This window comes from Tyto alba, unplaced genomic scaffold, assembly GCF_018691265.1.
Source record: "Tyto alba isolate M040663 unplaced genomic scaffold, T.alba_DEE_v4.0 Super-Scaffold_27, whole genome shotgun sequence".
Taxonomy (NCBI): Eukaryota; Metazoa; Chordata; class Aves; order Strigiformes; family Tytonidae; genus Tyto; species Tyto alba.
This window is the reverse complement of record NW_024881301.1, coordinates 26,505,238-26,526,807: the sequence shown is the minus strand read 5'-3', so window position 1 is coordinate 26,526,807 and position 21,570 is coordinate 26,505,238. Positions and strand designations below refer to the sequence as shown.

The 21,570-nt window shown below is 41.5% G+C and overlaps 2 protein-coding genes across 3 annotated transcripts in view; both read right to left on the bottom strand.

The window, feature by feature from the left end:
• Positions 1-8,017, bottom strand: part of CLPTM1L (CLPTM1 like) — a 32,227-nt gene extending 24,210 nt beyond the window's left edge. For both annotated transcript variants that reach the window (XM_032988989.2, XM_042797998.1), the window contains exons 1-5: positions 7,749-8,017; positions 7,020-7,120; positions 4,921-5,110; positions 3,535-3,677; positions 1,445-1,523 (exon numbers count right to left, since the gene is read on the bottom strand). In XM_032988989.2, the coding sequence (XP_032844880.2) occupies positions 1,445-1,523; positions 3,535-3,677; positions 4,921-5,110; positions 7,020-7,120; positions 7,749-7,925 (690 nt within the window). In that variant the 5' untranslated portion in view covers positions 7,926-8,017. The remainder of the gene's footprint in view (positions 1-1,444; positions 1,524-3,534; positions 3,678-4,920; positions 5,111-7,019; positions 7,121-7,748) is intronic.
• Positions 8,018-10,132: 2,115 nt separating this feature from the next.
• Positions 10,133-21,570, bottom strand: part of LPCAT1 (lysophosphatidylcholine acyltransferase 1) — a 75,265-nt gene continuing 63,827 nt past the window's right edge. Inside the window, 1 exon segment of the mRNA XM_032988988.2 lies at positions 10,133-19,452. Within this exon segment, the coding sequence (XP_032844879.2) occupies positions 19,268-19,452 (185 nt within the window). The 3' untranslated portion in view covers positions 10,133-19,267.

Sequence of the window (21,570 nt, the reverse complement as noted above, 5' to 3'; positions counted from 1 at the left end):
AAAGCACTGGGCAAAACTAGCTGCTACCAAAATTTTTAACAAATGCTCAGGAGTTTATTTTGCTGAACAAACTTGGGGTGGAGTGGATACAAGTTCTTAAAGAAGATTCTCCCCAACACTAAGTAACAATATTCTTTGTCTGAGCTAAAGTTAATGAATTGGAAAGACAATTTAGAAGGTCGACGGAAAGTTTACATCCACCCAAGACATCCATCTAGAAGATGCTGAATCCAGATGCACTCATTTAACAGTTTTGAGACACTCCCCAATACTTTTGTTCTCAGTAACTCTGACTGCTAAATTCCAGTCAGTGCAACTGAAAAGAACTGCAGGGCTTAACACAGAGCTGCTAAGATGAATGTGGTTAAAATGCAGGGCACTGCCATGTCTAACCTGTCGTAAAGAAACTGCATGGTTTCCCGCAAGAGAAGAGTTGGGCAAAAACTGAAGAGAGAAATTGTATTTAAATGTATGATCCCTCCTTTTTTTTTTTAACCACAGGGGTGACTGAACACTAGAACAGGTTTCCCAGAGACGTTATGGCATCTCCACCTTTGGATATATCCAAAACCCAACTGGAGAAGGTCCCAAGCAACCTGATCTGGCTGGCTGTGGCGGTTTGAGCCTGGTTGGCAGCCAAACACCACACAGCCACTCTCCACTGCTGCAACCACCAGCTGACCAGTACCCAGCCCATTCCCATCTAGCAATACTGAAATACCAAGATCCCACAATCGTAATCCCAGAAACTATTCTGGGCCTTGAAAAACCCCACCACTCACTCAAATCCAGGACACTGACCCTACTCTAAGCAGGGACATTGTACTAGCAACCCCCAGAATTCTCTTCCAACCTCATCCTTCTGTAATTCCATTATTGAAGTTTATAAGTCCTGATTTGTTTGAGTCAACAATATCATTGGATGTGCTGCAACACCAAGCTTTCAGTGCTCAAGCTACTCTAACATAACAGAGAGCACCACCAGAAAATTTAATGAATGAATTTTCTGGACATAAGAGAATAGCTACTGACTTATCTCAGTGCAGCTCCAGTGTCAGCTGTGTTCAGTATGCTCATTTCTCTAGAAGATTCTAGAAGCCAGTTCTGGGATGCTAGGGAGTCAAATTGCTCCCGAGACTTCTCCCAGCACAGCTGCTGCTGCAGTGATGTCCTCCATAACCACGCAAAAGGCAGAAGCAATAGAATCCGAGTATCTTTTGGTGCTGGGCAGATACTTCTGCCAGAAGGGAGTCTCAAAACCCAGATCCAGCCTCTGCAGTTACCACAGTTGAACACATCAAGTTAAACAGTCATTGATAGAGTTCTTTTGTGAATTTATACTTTTTCATTGCAGAAAACAACCTATGGCAAAATCTGAATTAAAACAACATTGAAGATTACCATTAAAACTGTTAAATGTAATTAAAGGTATTCTATTACTCACCATCAAATCTTTCACTCTGTTGCTTAGCTGATCAATAAATAATATTGGAAGGTAATGCACTGTCTTCCCCACCTGAACCCTAGGATGTTTAAACATGGATTTTATGACTGTAGTGATCTAAAAAAAAAACTACTTTTATTCAAATTATCACTCATTCATCACTTTCAGATCTACCCATGTACATATTTCCCACCATCTTTTCAGGCACAATTTCTTTTAACACACAGCAAGAAAGAAGCCACTAGCCTAGAGTCTTTCATTGAGAGATGTCTGTATAAAAAATTAGGTATGTCATATTTCTCCTTTTAGTTTGTTTTTTACTTTTCTGTAAGGAAATAGAATAAGCAAAAGAAAAAAATAAAAGACAAATGGAATTGACCGTAATGATACTGAAGCTGTTGTAGAGGAAACTGCATGACCAAGGGTAGAGGAAATTGAAAAGTTTATTGAAGAGAAACGTGCTGGAGTTTACTACCATATATTTGCATCCTTTGTCTCAAGTATCCCTCTCCTACCGCAACAATGCCAACTCTCCACCATCTCCCCCACTCTTCTGCACCCCCAGTGGCATCTATCGGGTCAGCAACAGCAGATGCTCCAGCTAGTGTGGGACTATCAACAGGATGGCTGGCACGCACACAGGAAAGCTGGACACTTCTGGAGAGTGCACAAGGAGCAGAAATCTTCTCTGCCTTCCCCTCAACAGAAGCTCTCATCATCTGGATTGCTCTACCACCCCACCAACATGCATGAAACCAACAGAAACTTCCCAGCCTTTGACCCCTCTACAAAATTGACCACTGGAAAGATATTTATCAAATTATGACCTACATGCAATTGCTTTGCAGCATGTTAGAAAAGTATTTAGCCTAAGGCTCCAAGAGAGACAAATTCTTAAAGTTCTTCACTAGGAAGGCAGTTATTTACATTGTGATGTTCTCGGTAAAAGTCTACGGAACTAGCATAACAGAGCTTTTTAAAGCCTGAAAGTTGAATTTTAGTTGCTGACAAAAGAAAGAAGTCTCTATACATGCTAGGAAAGGCTGCATGCTAAATACACAATGGACAACAGTAATACAGAAAAGTACTAAATCGAGGCTCAGGCATAACTGTTTGGTTATTTAATTTAAGAGGTTTAGATTTCTGCATAATAACTACAATTAAAGCTACTGCTAGTGGAATTGCAGCAGGCTATTCCATATCCAAACTATTTCCTGTACAATGCAAGGACAAAACAGCACTGATGCATATCTAAACATGACCAGAAAAAATATCCTCGTTCATCAACCCCGCTCCAACTCCTTCTTGTTATGGGCCTATCTTGTGAGTTACTAAGTTTATCTATTTTGGCTGGGAAACTATCCCAGAACCCTGGGATCCGCTGATTAAGCAACTATTTCTGGATTTAACAGGATACTTGTAGAGAAAGGCATCAACATACAGCAGCACAAGCCAATACAGCACTATTTATATAGTTAGCACTGGAAGTAATTTAAGCGAGCTGTGAACAGAAGCCACTGCTTGCATTTAGTGGCCTAAAAAAAAAAATCTATCCCTGTTTTTTAGTATCTTCTTGAGAAAATGACACAATGCTGGAAGACAGACTGTCAAAGTAAATTAAAGCTAATCATAAAGTGAGAAAAAAGATGTCCTAGGAGATCAGCTGTGCCTCTTCAGCACTTGCAGCTTATACAGATAATTTGCAGATGAAGGAAAACCGGAAAGGTCGAGAGACAGTAATTGCTTTAAAGGCCAGAAGCATGATTTGACAACAAGGGGGTATGAAGTCTGCTGCAGCATTTTACTTGTGTCTCTGTAGTTCTGCTTTGTCTGTTCTGTATGATACCTCCATACAAAAAAGTATTCTAAACTCTGAGCTGCCCAGGAACAAGGTATCTCCAAGAGGGTTTTCTAGTACATAGTACCTTACTAATTGTCACTATCAAAATGCAGGCAATCAGAGCATCTATTCTTGTCTTCTAAGTGCCAATTTAAACATAAAATACTAAAGGAGACCAGGGAGGATTTTTGAAGCAATATGCAGTACGTTTATAATAATAAATCTAGTAAAAATTAAGTCATCGACTTACATCTTCATATAACGGTGAACATCAGCAGGGAGAGATGATCCATCAAACACAAAATCTTCCACCATGACATTTAAGGTTAACCTTGACCTCCAGTGAGAGACAGGTTCATCAAGAGCATTGGTCTGTTTTTCTGCTTCAATTTGCTTTGAAAATACAATAAACATATGTACTGCTAAACAATACAGAATTTTGAATAGGATAATACTCTAACTCACAGAAACTATGGAGTCATTAACTGTATCACAAAACAGAAGCCCACTAAGAAACACTTTACCTTAAATTTGTCCAGACCAAGTACTCTGCTCAATTATGACAGAATGGATTGTAAAGCCTCACCATAATCTGACACTGAGAAACTTCAGTGCCCATTCACCACCCTGTTCATCAAGAACGAATATTCAACTAATTAATCTTAATACCTTAGGAATCTGGATACTAGTCAGAAAAAGTCACTTTGAAGTAAGGACTGTAGAGTAATCAGGTATCACTTCAAAACAGTCAAAAGGATGTGGATGATCAACCATATTTATAGTGGGCAGTAAAAAGATCAGACCATTCGTTCTGAACTTCTGAGCTCCCAAATGGTGTATAAAGTAGTGCTGAAACCAAGTATGACCTTTGCTTTCAGCAGATGCTTATCCCCAGGGCATTTTACTTGCTTTTCTTTGGATGACCACCACCTGTTCTGACTTTTAGTGCTGGACTCTAGCCTCAACTCATTTTCAACTTTATTCTGGCAGGATTTAGACACAGCACTGCTGGCTACAGGTATGTTTCAGGTTCCAAAGAATAACAGAGTGAAATTCTCAAGCTCCACTTAATATGAGGCACAACAGTCACTCACAAGCATTTCATTAAATTTCATTTTCATTTAATTTTTCCTCACCCTGGTGAGTAATCATAGTTTTTGCCAAAGGATACTATCTTACTCTCTTGAATTGAAGTGGAAAGTAAGTACATCCTAAAGAAAAGGAAGCAATTTGACATTGGTCACTCACCAATGTCAAAATCAAGTCCACATCTCTGTTTTATAAAAGCAAAGCATATTATTTCATATGAATCCAATTCACTGTAGAAAGTAGCATCATGCTGTTACAGAACAATAGAGTATTTCTACCAAAAGCAATGAAACCTTAAGGAAGTTATTAACGTGGACTAGGGAAGTGTTTTAATAGCAGCCAGTGTTAGAGATGGCTCTACCTCAGCTGTGATGAGTGGTCTACTACGAGTGTACAAGCTGATAATCAAGAAAAGGGGTTTTATTTTTCCCTAATATCATCATTAGTGTAAAGATGCAAACATAACAGATGCTAACATTAGAAGGGTCTATAAAAGAATATTTTTTTTTTTTTCAGTTGCTCGTCTATAGATGGAAAACACACTTACCTGTGTGGCTGATTCTCCAGTGAGCAGATTAATCTCTTCTGGTTTGGGGACCATGTATGTGGTCAGAGGGCTTACTATATGCACCTGCTTAGCGTCATGCCAAGGCAAAATGCCAGCATGATGAAGAAATATATATGCATATAATGTGCCATTATTTCGGGTTTTCTTTGGTACAGAGACATTCACCGTCCTAAAATGAAAAATAAGTACATTATGAGATGGTACAGCACATGTTGAAATACTTAGCTATTACATATAAGGATCACCAAAGATGCTCTGGAAAGAGACAAGAAAAGTTTGGGGACATAAAATAAAAAAAGGAGACAAGACATTTGGGTTGCTTGGCACACAACAATTAGTTCTGGCTAATATGTCCTAATGAGCTGTGGCTGGATAGGGTCAATTTATATCCTCCAGTATGTATCATAATATTTGCATTTCTGAAGTTTTACTGTTATCTTAAGATGCTTTAGTCTTTGTCCAATTCGTCCTTTATTACCCTAGATAATACAGGACTGCATCATCAGTTCTTTTGTCGTTTTACCCTGTCAACAGGTCATAGGGCCAAAATTATCACACCGCTTGTAGAAAATTGCCTTCTGCATGCTGAATATGTATCATAGAACGTATACACAATAAAAAGTCTGAAAAGCAAATCACCAAGTTTTGCCAAGCGCTTTGCATTAATAAAATATCTTCTCAGCTATGGCATGCCAAGCACAGAACTCTAGACTGGAGCCCCAAACCATCAAGTCACTCCCCTTGTGTTAGCCAAGAAATCATCCTACTTGCAACCTTACATAACGCCTCCTTTATTCCTGTAAACTTGGTCAGGTTATTTTTCTCTGAATACCTGCAATGGCTTAGCAGACTGTGTCAGTAAAACAATTCTTGTATTTTCAAGTCCGTCAGAGGTGAAGTTTAAAAAGACCTATTAAACTTCATCTCTGCAGACCAACGTCTTCTTTAATTACAGAAAATGCAGAATGTGAAAGAACCTGGGAAACTCTGCGACAAGACAGGCAAGAATAAGGCAACTACTTTAATCACAGAAAAAGCGGGGCAGCAAATATGAAGCACAAAACAAGAAGTTCTAATCATTTTAATTGTGGAGAGGCACAGAAAGCGCAGTGTTACACTTGGAAATTTGTCTAAGGGCACAGTCTTATTCCATCTTAGCATCAATATCCCTTCAGAAGATCCTGAAACCCTAAACCAGCAGAAAAAGAAGGCTTACTTTTACAGTTATTAGCACGGGAACAGTTATAGAAAAGCACGTTGCTAAAATACAAGAAAAGAGAGCACAGTTAGACTTCCAAGTTCTATTCTGGGTCTGAAGCCACAGCCATTAAGAACATCACACAGCTGGCAGACTGGCAACACATGTTATCAGAGTTAAGTCTCAAGCATTTCCAGGCACTCTGACTTAGATTTTCACAATGGAAAGCGATTTTTACTATTATAAGCAAAACACACTTTTGTAAGAAATTCGCCTGTATGACTGAAAACAGTATGTTGACCCAAACTAATGAGTACTTAAGTTCAGCACATCATGTGTACATTACTGATCTAGTGCGGCTAGCAAGATGAATGTTTAGAGTGGAATCTGAAAATTATGTTAGACAGCATAGGACAGTGTTCAAGATCTGCAGAATCTCTATGAGAGAAACAAGCATTCTGTATTTACTAGTATAGCCTTGTTTTGCAAGCTTTGTTTCTTGTAACTACAGCATGATGTTCAATGTAAGAAAATTTAACCTAAGAGCCTATTCTTTATACTTTAAAGAGAAAAAGACTGCTTTTATTAACAGCAGCATGTCATCCTCAACTCTAAGGCTGAAGTCCAACTAATATCTTTCCTGCCTTAACATGGCAAATACAGTTTGTGAAAACAAGTGTGAACTGAACTGAACAGCCTGTACAGCACGCAAGAACAGCTTTAACCCCAAAACAAAGAATGCAAGAAGAGCAGCTCTACTCTTTCAACACAACTATCACAAACAGCCTACCTTCCTGCGTGCATACCTCCTTCCATACGTGGAACTAGTTAGGATACACACTTCAAAATTTAACAAAGAACTCGTAGGTCAGGTACCTACCTTTCAAATTTGGACTCGATATCAAAATCCTCCACGTTCAAAACCAGATCTATATTGCTCTCTGCACCAAGGTTTGACCGTGTGGTAGTATACACGCTCAACTAAAATCAAAACGCAGCAGAGAGGAATCAGAGCACAGAAATACTGAACCCACGCACGAGTACAGAGCTGTACTTCAGCTTCGCCAATTTCCCCAGCCACACGACGGTTAGATGGACTGGGAAAGAAAACGACGCACTCAAAACCCCCACCCAGGCAGCTTTCGGCTGCTCCTCCCCTCCTTTTGGGGGCAGAGACACACCGTAGCACAGCCGCCAAAGCCGTTTTACTAGGATGACCCGTACTCGAAGTCAAAGCCGCCCAGGTAAGCGGAGCCACTTCTGCAGCACGGCTGCTCTGTGCGGCGTACGCGCCTCGGACACGCGAAAGGGAAAAATAAAGCGTGCCCTCAGCCTGCCGCCGCGGCCGCCACCGGGCAGGCGGCACCCGCAGCCCCACGCGGGGCGAACGAGGGAGCCGCGCCGCCGGGCAGCCCACGCGTGACCCCAGCTGTCAGCCGCGCCGCGCCGGGCGGTGAGAGGCCCGGGCGGGCCGCCGCCTCTGCCGCCGGCGGCCCGGGAGCGGAACCCACGCGGTACCGCGGAGCCCGTTCCGCGGGGTGGCTCGCTGAGGGGCCCAGGCGGGGTCCCGCCGCCCCTCTGGGGGCCACCGCGGCCGCGCCCCGCTCACCTGCAGCTTGGGCCTCCGCGCCAGGTAGGGCCAGACGCAGCCCGCCCCGCCGCCGCCGGTCGCCGCCGCCGGGCAGGGCCGCGTGTAGACGATGCCGTACATCACCCAGCACGTGTGCGCCACGTACACGGCGAACACCCCCACCACCAGGCTGGTGAACGAGCTGCGGCTCAGCATGGCGGCGCCCGCCCCGCTCGGGATCACCCGGGGCCGCCCCACCGCCGCCGCCGCTCGCGCATCGCCCAACCGCCCCGCCCCGCCCGTCACTTCCGCCGGGAGCTCCGCCCCGCCCCGCCCCCCCCGGGCGGGGCCGCGCCGCGCCGCTAGGGGGCAGTGGGGGGGGAGGGGGGCGGAGCGATGGGCGGCGCCCGCGGGTGTGCGCGGCTGGGGGCGGGGCATGGTCGTCCCGCGTGGGTTCCGGCCCCCTCACGACAGTTTGGGTGCTGCGGGGGCCCGAGGTGTGAGGGGAGCAGCCCCGTGGGGGGGGGGGGGGGGGGGGCAGGGGGAGAGGAGGCTCCGCAGTGGCACTGTGGCCCTAGCCCGGCCCTCCCCCCCCCCCCCCCACGGCAGCAACAGCTTAGGACTTGTGACACAGGAATGATAATAAAAAATAATAATCCTTCACCATTCCAACTAAAATTACCTTTGGTAGACAGATTGAAAGGTAGTGTAAAATATATATATATATGTAGTATATAGTGTAAGACGCGAGCGGGCCCCCGTGGCCCTCGGGTGTGCGCCGGCCTGGTGGCCGCCGGAGGAGCAGGATGAGGGGCGCGTACCGCAGGGACACCGCAGTCCAGGGCTGCGGGTAGAAAAGTCACGAGCAGGGGTGGGAGATGGCCGCCCCGGCAGCTCAGCGAGGCGGCAGGACGGGGAGAGCCCCCGCGACACGCAAGACCCAAGGGAGGAAGGGGGGGTAGGGCCGAGGCGGCACCGCAAGCGCGTGGCGGGGTGGAAAGGCCACGGGGGAAGGTGGAAAGGGGCCGTCTTCTTTGCGAGGAGGAAGTGGTGAAAGGCGGGGAAGGAGAAGGGGGCACGATGTGACGGCAGGCGGCTCCTGCTGCTCCCTTGGCACAGACCGGGCCGCCTGGAAGGGCGCGGGCAGGGGGGAGGCGGGAAGGGCCGGCCGCAGGCTCGGGCCCGCCGGCCGCCCCTGCACCCCGCAGCACAGCGGCGGGGGAGGCTCTGCCCTGGCAAGCAGCAGGGGGGAAACAGGGTTAAAAGCAGACGGTGTCAGGTAGGGGAAGCTCTCCCCCTTGGGAGAAAGCATTTTGCGCGTTTCCAGATCTGCAGTTATTTCATTAACGTTAATCGCTTCCATTTTCTAATGAGTAAGCCTTTGTGAAAGCGTGCTGCATTCTGATAGCATCCTCTGGCGTTGGTTAAAACATTTTATAGTGCAAATCTACTTTCATAACTGTAGAGCAAATAAATTATTTGCATTTTAGCGCAGAAGAAAAAGGAAAAATACATATAAACAAAACCAGGTTCTGGTTTAAAAGCTTTTCTTCATAAGAAAGCATGCCACGTTGCTGCATGACTAGTAGGTCCTCCCTGAAAGAAGAAATAACTAGATTAAATTTTGTTTTGGACAAATACAGTATTCAATTTTTTTCTTACATAGAATGAAGTTACATGCATTTGCTGTCACCTACAGATGTCTATTCTTTCACAAAAAGCCCTGCATGACTAACCTGACTCGGGCCAGAGAACATCCTCAGAATCTGTATCCACCTCGTAACTTGATATGAGAGACTAAGAAGTCTTCCCTTGAAGCCTTCATATTGTGATGAATGTACATAATTTCTCCAGTAAAATTTCCCAGTGTTTCACTTGTATTCTTAAAAATGTTCATATTAATGATTCAGCTTATATCCGCTGGACCTCATAATGCCTTTCTCCAACCTGTTACGGATTTCCCACGTATGTAAGTACCTGGAGTGTTGGATCACTTCTTCTCTGTTTCCTGGATAAATAAAAGTAGCCAGAGCTACTTCAGTCTAATTTAGACAGGCTTGTTCTCCAGATTTCTGGAGCGCCTTTTCTGAATCTTTTTTGATCCCTTGATATTCTTCAGGCACAGAAAATAGAGCTGGAGTCAATATCCCTGTCATCCTTAGGGGAAACAAAACAAAATTACCAATAGCCAAACCAAAAAAAACCCCACCCTTAAACCTCTGTATTTCATAGTCCCAAGTTGTCAGGTAAATAACCACTGTTCTCCTACACGCATGGCCCCAGAGAACATGCACCAGCAAAGCACACCTAAACATACACAGACTCAGTCCTATTCACAATTATGATTTGTATACTTTCCCTTATTGTAAACCTTGTTTATGAAAAAATTAACAAAAAAAAAAAATCCAGAAGAAACCCAAACATTTTTCTTTTCATTTTTAATTTGGCTTCACGCTGAAAATTCAATTTACAAGCGATTCATAAGGAAAATGTCCAGCTGGGCAGAATGAGCCATGATTGGATACTGCACATCAACACTTGTAGTGTATCATTTAGTTCCCTTTTTGTAAATCAGCATACGACTTATCTAGATAGCATAGCTTAAGCATCTACATCATTTGGCTCAGTTCATCACACGCTATAGTCCATTTCAACCTATCAGACAACTAACAAGAAAAGAATGCTCAATTTGAGGTATTTCCTTTAAAAATTGACTGATCACTGGTATTCAGAGGTAATGTTAAATCATATAGTTTTAAACATTGAAAAATGTACAAAACCAAGTTCATTTTTTTAAAAAATATCCTCGGTCTTCCATGCATGTTAATAAAAAATATAAAAATCAAATTTGTAGCACTGAAGCTATACTTTTAATTCTGCAAAAGTACTTCCAGCATTGGAACCACAAGCTACAGTCATCTTCAGTACACTACTTGTTTTTGCTTTTCAGTTATGAAGTATAGTCAGTTCAGTGCCAAGGTAATAGTCTATGTACACATACCAGAGGAGGAGGGAAATTTACAGCAGAAAGTACGCAGTCAGATTATTATTATTATTATTATCCAGTAGCACTATAGGTTGTTAGATTTACACTGCATATCCAAGGGCTATTATAACAAAAAGCTTGCAGCCAATACGCGTCTTTAAACACATCAGGTCTGCTTGAGCAGCCTCGAAGTCAACAAAAGTTATACCAAGATGGAACAAGCACATAATACCTTGCAAGTGAGTTCCTACAAAACAGCTTCCTGATCTGTCAGCACAGGTTTTCAACTAAAAGCATCCTCTTCATGGCAGTGCCTAACTTGGCTTCGGTAGCGGTAAGAGAATATTCCAAAATTTGATGATTTAAAAGGTTAACTACTTTGCCTTTGCATTTAAATTCTCAAGTGCATTCAAAAACACAGCAGTACTTTTTCAAAAACACATAAATTACATCATCAGTGCAAGTTTAACAATAATTCGAGAGATCAAAACCATTTTTCCCTCCCCCTGAATTATTTCTCAGCTTGCTGGTAGCTCAATTTTATTCTTCCAAAAACTCGAATTAGTACCTGCGATCAAATTAGGAATGTCTTGCACACCTGGAGAGATGCTGGCAATTACAAAAAAGTTCAGAAAGTGGTCCCATGGAACAGATGCCAAATACTTTCAGCACAATGCTGCAACACTGAAATTGTATAGTATATAATACAAGGTTAGCAGATGCTTAGTCTTGGTCCTCCTCCAGGAAACAAAATCTAGGACTTCTAAAGAAATTTACTTCTGACTTCTATTTCTAATGTTACTGATTTACATAGAGCTCTTATTACCCCTAGAGCAATCTGAGAAAGCAATATAAACAAATCACCAAACACAAGCAACCATATCGACAAGCAGCTGCAATGGTTTCGCTTTTTGTCTAAGTATATACAGTTTCTAAGGAGAGACATTTAACTTACGGAATTCTAATCCACATATTTAAAAATACAATTACATTTTTTGAGGTTTACTTAAAAACTGTTTTTGTGGTCGGGAAAGTACAGCACTGGCTAACCTAAACATCCCTTCTGAAATATAAGAAATATTTTGCTTGAACTTCATTATAAAAGAAAACATAGGACAAAAATATATACTTAGGGCATACAAGATCTTTACAAGTTTATTTCTTTAGCATTTAAAATACAAAATTATCTTCATGCTGGATAGTGAATAAAAGACATGTATTGGGTTTTCCCCATATACATTCATAGACTTAGAAATAACCTATTGTCAGATGAATTTCATTTCCAGTACCATGGTAGGATGAAAAGTGTCTGAGCTTCAGCTTTCTTCAGTATCCATGAGGAGACTTTGTTTGCTAATCACATTTATAGATGCTGCATTTGGAACTTGAAAGTAAACAGGCACACACTGAAAGTGACACAGCGAGTCTGAAGTCAATCCAATTTAAGGCTTCATTGTACTATATTTCTAAATTTAAATTCTTACTGCCCATAGGAACAAGGAGAATCTCATAAGCTCTTTCAGATCTGCTGTTACCTGGACACACACCTGCAGCAGTTAAAGCGGGGGAAAAGAAAAAGCAATCCCTTACCTAACGCAAGACACAAGCTAAAGCCATACATGGGCTCTTGGTTTTGGGTGGCATTACCAGAACAGGACTTTGATATTCACCTGCCGCTTACGGCTCAGGGAGAAAAGCCCATAAACGTCACTTAAGCTTAAGAGGCAGCGAGGTCTTCCTGCAAAGAACGGACAGCACAGGCAAGAGCTAGGGATACAGAAAACTGAACTCACCAGCCCAAGAGGCAGAAAACGTCCTCCTTTACTGTGGGAAGAGCCACTGCACAGTGAGAGCTCTGCTGCCGTGCTAGCCTTGAGGGGCTTTTCTGCTGCCTGATTCAGGATCGGAAGTTCAGCCTGATTTTTCTCCAGCAGACTCTTTGGCTCAGAACGGGCACTCTCAAATAACACCCCATTCATAGTATCAAAATACTGTATTGCAAAAGTCATTATGACTTTTCTCTTGCTTCTAACGTTTTTGGTCAAAGTGAAAAAACTGAAACTTAGCACTCTATTGACAGATGATCGTACAGCACCTTTTTTGAGATCCCCAAGCCAACCCCAAGAGAGCTCTGATGTCCATACGGCCCTGTGCAATTTAGCTCAGAATAAAGCAGCCTGACACCCATGTTGGTAAAAAAAACAACCAACCAAACAGAAACCAAACAACCTCCAAATTCGTTAATTGACAGGATTAATTTACTCAGGTGCAATCTGTGCTAAGGTGACTCTACAGTTTCCATTCCCACAAGCTGATCGTTTGAAAACTGCCAGTATGTCTTCACCAGTGACAGATGGCCTGCCCGCCTCAGCCTGCACAGGAGTACTCTGCTCTGCCACCGTGCTAAAGAAAATGGAATAAGCAGCCGCTGCCATCACACAACTCGTAAAATCATTTCGCCTAACGAACTTGCAAGACAATCTAGGCAGAGTGGCAAGTGCTGCAAAAAAGGTCTTGGCATATTTCACAGAAACATGAACCCTCCGTTTTGTAAGCCTCTTAAACGCTCTGCTCTCTTGGTATCACCCGCTTCAGTTTAATCCCATTACACGTGACAAAGCACATCATACCATCTGGGGGAAAAGCAGATGTTTTGTACAAAACAAATCACTCCTCCACCTGTATAAAACAAAGTAATTATGATCTTGAAACCAACCTAAAAGGTTTCCTAGAGAAAGAAACTGTTTTAACTTCATTACTGTGAGATGCAGGAAATATTCACAGGCGGGAGTCCGGGCACATCTAATGGCTGATCTGTTTGCAGTAGTTTTACGTTAATATGATATAATTTATGCACATTTTGATCACAACATCTTGGTGACTAACATATATACGCAGTTCACTGCCTTTGCTGTAGCACAGAACGATCGTGTTTGTTCCTTGGAGGTGATGATGGAGGATTTTACCTTTAACGAGGCCTTTCTTACGAGATTCCTGTCACAGTTTGAATACTTTCTGCCAGTCTTGTAAGGAAGAAGGCAGGGAGAGCAGGTGAAGCCTCACAGGCTGTGCTGCCAGGGACCTAGACATTACTTGGGTACACGATGCTGCAGTGCCTTCAAATCATCACCCTCTGACTGAAGAACAGCAGGCTTAATTTCTACCTAGCTCGGACTGAAAATTTACCTGAATGACAATCTCAGTCTGCCTGCTCATCTGTGAAACAGATCTTGCAGTTTTGCTGGACTGATTAAGAATTGCTTTAATTAACAACTAATTAACAAGGGCACTGATGATAAATTCTTACTTTCCATTTTGAACTGTTGGATTTACACTTCCTTCTTTTTCTGTAAAGGAACTAGCCATATTAATTGGGCAATTTAAGTTTTTGAAATTAGCTGAAGTTCAGATACCTAAAAAGTAACAAACCACTTGAAGTCCTTGGTTCACAGTGAAATTCTGTGCTTCAGCATGAGTTCAGGAGCCAAACTTAAGTTTCGCTAATGTAAAACTCTTGGCCAACCTATTTGTCATTTCTCAATTCTAGAACACTCATGAACGTGCTGCTAGAAAAAAAAAAAAACAAAAAAAACAAAACAAAAAAAACAAAACCAGAGGCTTCACATTAAGCAGAATGCAACATTTCAGAAGGTCTTACAACCCACACTCTGACCTAAAGGAAAACTAATCTGTCTTGGCCAGTTTTAAGCAGATTTTTTTCATCTCTCCATCCTAGTTCAGTCCCATAATATATGCAAAGCTGTGCTTACAGGGCTTTTCTGAGATCATGGGATCTACAGCATGTGCTGCTCAAGTTCTGCAACTTGTATTCTTTAAGTTTTGTTTTGGTTTTTTTTAAATGAAAATAGCATTTTTGAAGGAGCAGAGAGCAGAACGTGGCTAAGACAGTTAACATGAAAGGCTGTGCTCACTGCACGGCAATATACAAGTAGGAAGAATAATTTAATGGCAGTAACAAAGATGGCCTCGTAAGGGAACTCTGATATAAACATATCTGCTCGAGAAAATTTATCAAGCTATCCAGATGTTGAAGTGCAACAATCCCTTTTCCCAAAAAAATGTTTACTACATTTTAAGAGAAAAAAAAAAAATAGAAATATTCCAACCAGCTCAATGCTTAAACTAGCTAAAAAACCCTACTCAGTTTACATGAAAATATTAAGAAACACCTATGTACAAAACTTAACTATTTACTCCCAGGAGTTTTGCCACTAAAGAGGGTGCATCACTTCCCTACTGCCCGTGTCTCCTTTTCAACCTCTGTGACCTAAGGATTTATACCTACAAAGTGGGATTAGCAAACACACACAAGTCTGATTACTTTATAATCACAGTGAGATTACTGTAGTGACAATAAATGCGTTGCAATGTGTAGTGTAATTCATTGCTATAACATTTAGCGTACAACCTAATTTGTGCAAAAAGCTTACCAATTGCCTGTAATGCCTTTTAAGTGTATCTGCACTTGTCTTACTGTGGTAGAGACAGTGGTTTAAACATGCTTTGCACCTCCTAAACATTTGTTTGCTTTTAGTGGGGTTTTATTAGGTTTGATGGAAGACGAATGAAGCAAAAAAAAAAAAAGGACATTTTTTAGATATCTTGAATTTTGTGGTTTTCTATGTTACTTTAAATACCTTCAAAGTATCATACTTGTTCAGAATAGCAAAGCTTTGGCTGGATATCTCAGACAATATGTAAAAATTCAGTCTGATGGAAGAGGCCTACTGGCAAGGGATGGCAGTATTACATAAGTAGTAAAATGCTCGTCAGAAATGCCACATGCTTTCACACCCATGCATTTTTTTGTTTCAGCATCATTTAAGTTAAATTATTGTAAAGAGCTGAAGTAATTTCTTCATATGTCTCCCTGTAAATTTAGGGTCTGTTGATATCCCCAGTTAAAATAAAGCAATGCATTTGTAAAATCTGTAATATTTTAATTGAAAGCATTTACGTGTCAACATTTGGTGAAGGGGAAAGGAAGCTTTCACTTCCACCCTGACGCTGGAGCAAGCCACTGAAACTTGACTGTCAGAACCCAGCTGTTCCAGTCGGGTGCCTTTTAAAAAAGGCGACTTATGTGGAACTACTGAAACATTTCAGCAGTCAAGAGTTCAGCAGATGAGTTGCAACAAACATTGCTGCAGTAATACATGTCACAGGTCTCAGCCTCGATAAAGCCCGAGTTTACCACCCTACAGTAACTACGAGGCAGTCTAATATTATAGCCTTATATTCTACAGATGCTAAAATCACCCGAATTATATTCAGCTGTTGTGACATTATGCACAATCTAACAATGTTTCTATGCAGGCTGATCAGGACTGCACCCTGTCATTCATCCTATTATGACTCTATCTTGATTCAACGGTATCACAAAAGAGGGAGCATTGCACTTCATTACAGAATTTAAGTGGTTTTTTTTTTTTGTTTGTTTGGGTTTTTTGTTTTTTTTTGTTTTTTTTTTTTTTAAATGGTTGCTTCCACCAAGAGTACTTGCTCACCCAGGAAACAATGCGCTGGCCACCAGCCCTCTTCAGCAGCAGCTCTGGACCGAACTCCCTGACACACGTGACTTTCGGTGCCTCTTCACCACGCACGGTGGCATTTGTTTGTTTAAGGGCCCGTTTACTGTAGGCTGCAGCACCCTTCAACCCAAACGCTCTGCACAGCTCAGCTGCACGCAAGCGCAGCTAATTAGACTCACCCCAATTCAAAAGCATCTCCCTCACCAAAACAAATACGAAACCAAACGAACCCTTTGGTTTTCAGAAGGCAGACTCCCAAGTTACACGTGCCACACAAGCAAACTAGCTCACGCTCATTTATAGCCAACTTCAACCAGCTTGCTTTGCTCTTTCGCAGATGTGGACAGACTACCTCTTCCTCTGGAGCTTCTCTCACCTCAAAGTTGTCCATGGGATACTAAGCTCACCTTTTCCTTTTCAGACACGTCTCAGGGAACTCTCTCTCATCCCCTGCACTCTGAAATTTTTACACTCCCCAGCTCCCATACAAAGCAAGAGAGAACTATCTGAGACAGCCAGCTTGTGCCACGTGCCATAAAAGGTCTTGCAGAGGAGATGCAATAGGCCCAGACTACAGTTCATGTGCCTTCCCTTATATACCATCTAAAATACATACTGGATAATGGCAGAAAGCAGACCTCAGGGCATATCCCCATGACCCTGGGGCATGATCAACAAAATCAAGTGTTTCCATCTTAGCTGTCTGCCTGTTTTCAAAACCTCCACTGAAGCAAGGTTCCTCACCCTACCTGGAATAACCTATTTTCCTTAGCTTAATTAGGTGTATTGCAGGGAAATTTTCCTAATACTTAACTCATCTTTCAAATGAAGCACCTGTATCTATCATTAATATGGAAAAAAGACTGTTCCTATCTCCTCTCTAGCAACTTTTTCTATATTTGAAGACTGTTTTCACATCTTTCTTCAGTCTCCTCCTCTATGGATTAAAGAATACTTCCAATTTTTTTTTTGAGTACTTTCTGTCCTCCAGACCCTGTCCAGCTACTCCCCATCTTTCTCAGGTGTACCTGTCCATGCTGGGGCTTCAGGTAAGACCTTGTCACACCTTGGTAACACAGAAATACCACCACACTTCTCACAGGCTAGACTGCTGATACATCCCACTGTAGCAGTGAGTTAACAGTGCTCAGTTTGTCGTATTCTATACCATCCCTGCCCCAAGATGTTTTATGCAGCAATACCCACTCCCTCCTCTGTGTAGCTATTTCTACCTAAGGCATGTGAGGAAGTACACTTATTTTTTCAAACCATTTCTCCTATTTTTCATGTTCAGTTTTAAATCAAATCTTGTCTGCCGGTCTGCTGCAGCCCTGTCAGCTTGGCATGAGTTACCTAGAGAAATCAAAAATTTAATTATTACCTCCAAATGAGGACCTACTTCCACACACCACACAGAAAGCATAATTTCTTACATTTTTTTCCCCCATACCCTTCCTATTAAAGCCAGTTTCAGCAAGGAGACTTGCCACATACAGTTAGGGATTTCTAAGGACACATTCCTATACCCTCATGAGCTTTAAAACACCTGCTACTTAAAAAATAGTAATAAAAGCACTTTGTACAAAGATTTCCTTCTGCTAAAAATTCCTCCCTTTCAAATCACTCTAACATGTGGAAGATTCAAATCTCAACAGTTTTCCAAACAGAAAACCATCATATTTTAGCAGAGCCCTACAAAATTAGTCATAGAAATGATTTGAAAGTATTTTTTGTTTGAAAGTACAGTTGCCATCAGAGTTATTTTGCGTCAGAGTCCTCCTTCCTACTCCTTGAGGCTTTTGTCACATTTACTAATTGGTGAAGCTATGTGGTTTTATAATAACCTAAATTTTTCTCTGAGACCTCCATTGGTAATTAAGGCACCTGGCTTTACAAAAGGAAAGCTAAGAAATGTTATTAGTACAAGTGGTTTAGGTGGTGTTTTGTTTTGTTTTTTTTTTTTTTTTTTTAGCACTTCTGAACTATTTTAAGCTTCATCTACGTTATATGCAGTATATGTAATGTTGCTATAGAGATTTAACTAGCATTTCTTCAGGATGTTCTGCAACTTGTTGCTGGCTTGGCCTCTGAAGTAACTGCAATATTTTCAAACTTGCGCTGATACAACGAAGTTTTCATAATATGTTCCATGCTAAATTATCTGTGTATACAAAAGAAATCTGTGAATCTCAATAAATCTAGATTGAATACAACTGTGTAAACATCTCCCATTTTAATGTTGGGTGGACATGATTTGAATTGATTGTAGGAGAAAAGCACAAACAGTTTGGTCATGGATTTGCAAACAGTATGTGGCATGTCAGTTCGGAAAAAAATTCATGTTTAATTGCATCTGGAACATTACAGTAGAAAAATGTTGGCGTGAGGGATAAGGAGCTTTTCCTTTTCATTCTACCATGGAATAGACTGAAAGAGAAACAATTTTGTCATTCAACAATAAAAAGTAATCCTTAGCAAGTTTTTGCATTATTGTTTCCAAACTGTTCACTGAAACCAAAACAAAGGGCCAAAGTATGCTTGCCTTGCTCAAGAGAATAATCCCACTGAAATCAACAAGACTGACTATGCAAATGCGGGCAGCAAAGTTTGGCCCCAAATAAACATCCCCATAACTAGGGAAAACACTAATCACCAAAGTGCACTTAACACCATAGTAGCTACAGTTTCTTTATACATGCACAGTTTGTGCGACACTTTGTACATGAAACTAGTCAATGGAATATAAATAACTGTGCTGCTTCCTTTTAAATATGAACATTAATAATGAAGCACATTCACATTTTTGCCTTTCAAAGACCTTTTTGAAAAAAATAAAAACACCTTCCCCAAAGTAATCTGGAACATGTTGTTAAATATAGCACATATGATTCAAATAACAGTATTAAGGTAGAAGAACTTTCACACACAAAACTGATATTTGCTGTAGAGTTGGAGTGACTTATGAAAATCCCAAGAAAAGACAATCCTCTCACCAGGAGAGGAAGGTAACAGTTGTAGTGTTAATTCAGTTTCTTCTGCAGGGGCTTGTTTTTATCTTCAGCGTTTTCAGGGCTGAAGTCAGTACAGATACCATTAGGAGCAGAAAGAGATGAAGTCTCCAAGCCACTCTCAGCTCCCATCTGATCAGCATAGAGATAGTCTTCTGCAAAGTGTGGGTGCAATTCAGCAAATCTGTAGAAGTCATCTAAAAAAAAAAATTGTTGTTACACAGAATCAGCTCTTTGAAACAGAAGGACGCTAAATTTGAGCACTTACACATATATAATCACATGATCACTTTGGAGAAAAATAGCAGCAGTTAACATAATGCTATCCCCCCATAGCTTGTTTTAGCCTCTCAGCAGAAGTTTACCACATCCCCAGGGCTGATATGCCGCAAAGAGTTATCTAAGCCCTCTTAAAACACTTCAGACCAGAGCTCAGCTTGTATGGCAAGGGGTAAACAGGCTCAGATTTGCATTAAAATGCACGAGGAGCACCACAGGCCCTGACACAGCATCTCACTGTTCATTGGGGGAAGGGCAGAAGCCCTCCAGCTGAGGAACAATGAACACCAAAAGCAGTCATTTCTTAAAATCTGGGAAGTCATTTGCAAATATGCCCTTTAATGTTTTGCCTTCAACTCATAATTCTCTTCAACCTGACAGCAGCTGTCATTGCTGTCTTCCACTTTCAAGATTTCAGCATTTCAGAACTCCTGATATTTTAGAGAATAATATTGTGAGAAGATAATTAATTTGTAATACATGAAAAAAAAAATATTTTCATGTTGGATACTAATAAGACAATAAAAAGAGCAGGATTAGTTCTTGGGGGAGTGGGGAATCCTTAGCATCAAGAAGTAACATTTTCTGTTAAAAATCAGACTTTGAAGCCTTGTCACAATTTGTCCATATCACTGTTTATTCAGACATGATTGGAACACAAGATCCTGTACAGGATCCAAGTCATAAGAAGCTATTCTTATAATGCAAACTGACACTGGAAGAAGCTGGATGTGAACATTATCACTAACTCAGTCACCTACAGCGTATCACACAGCCCACTCAAATTCACTATGTTATCCTAGAAGAGCTCATGATCAGACGATGCTGTGAGTTTCCTGGAGTGCAGCGCAGATGACAGCTGAAGTTGCCTTTCAGAGGCATGAAGCCCAGTTCCTCCTGGTACAACTGGGCTGGTGTGGAAGAAGGGAACTACCACAGCTTTCCCTTTCCAAGACAACACACACTCTCAATATGGCAGAGGGCAAGGGAATGTCATTTGGCTCACTGAAGTTGTAGGTCAGCCCTGCCTCTGAACTGTTGCAAAGGCATAGGTGGGGAGAATGCAATAAATGTAACTTTATCCCTCCGCAAACAAAAACTGGATATCATTTATCCAGTTTATATGGATCTAAAGTATTTTGGACTGTAACCTCAGAGAGGCTGGTGATGCTCAGGCCATGAAAACCAACACTACCATCTATGTTCAAAAACCTGTATGTACAACAGGCTGATTGATCACGTAAAAAAGATAAATTCTTCTTCCTATAATATTTAATGCAAGTTCAACTTAAAAAAAGACCTGATAGGAAAGAATGTGATGCATCTGTCCTTTTTCAAGGAAACTTAGAAATTTCTTTTATATTTGAAATATTTAACAGTGGTAGTAGTTGCAATAATATATTAGAAACACTCGAGTGCAAACTGATTAATCAGAATCAAAACAGTTAAGCACATTCAGTGAATCCAACTGAATATATTATTTTTCTGCAGCTAACAAGGAGAGAGCAATTGGCTATCAGCCTTAACCAGGTCTGCCCTGCAGCAGGACCGTGAAAGCATTCTCTTATTTCACATGGACACTCTTTAATCCCATCCCAAGGATCTATTACTTTTTGTAACAACACATGTACTGTGTGCATCACATTAATGGCCATGGAAACAGCAGCCTTTTTTGGGAAAGGTCATTGTGATAGTTAGCTCAACTAAGTTAAGACAAGTATAAAAATTTCAACCAACAGTACCCAAGATGCTCCTACAGTCACAGTAAGCATAGTCCTTTTTTTATGGGAAGGACTAGAATATTGACTGTAGATGCCATTCTAAGTAATTCTTCAAAAAGCTACTGTATCTTTTCAGGAAATCCCCTGAGGCAGTTGTTCACACAAGTATGACAGTCTATATCCAAATCGGCATCCTGACAACTCTGTCAGGATCCATTCCTCAATTTTTTATCAGTACTAGATATCCAAATGAAAAACCTCTGATTCAAGGGAGGACTGAATTGAACAGGATAACATTTCTGATAGATCTTAACA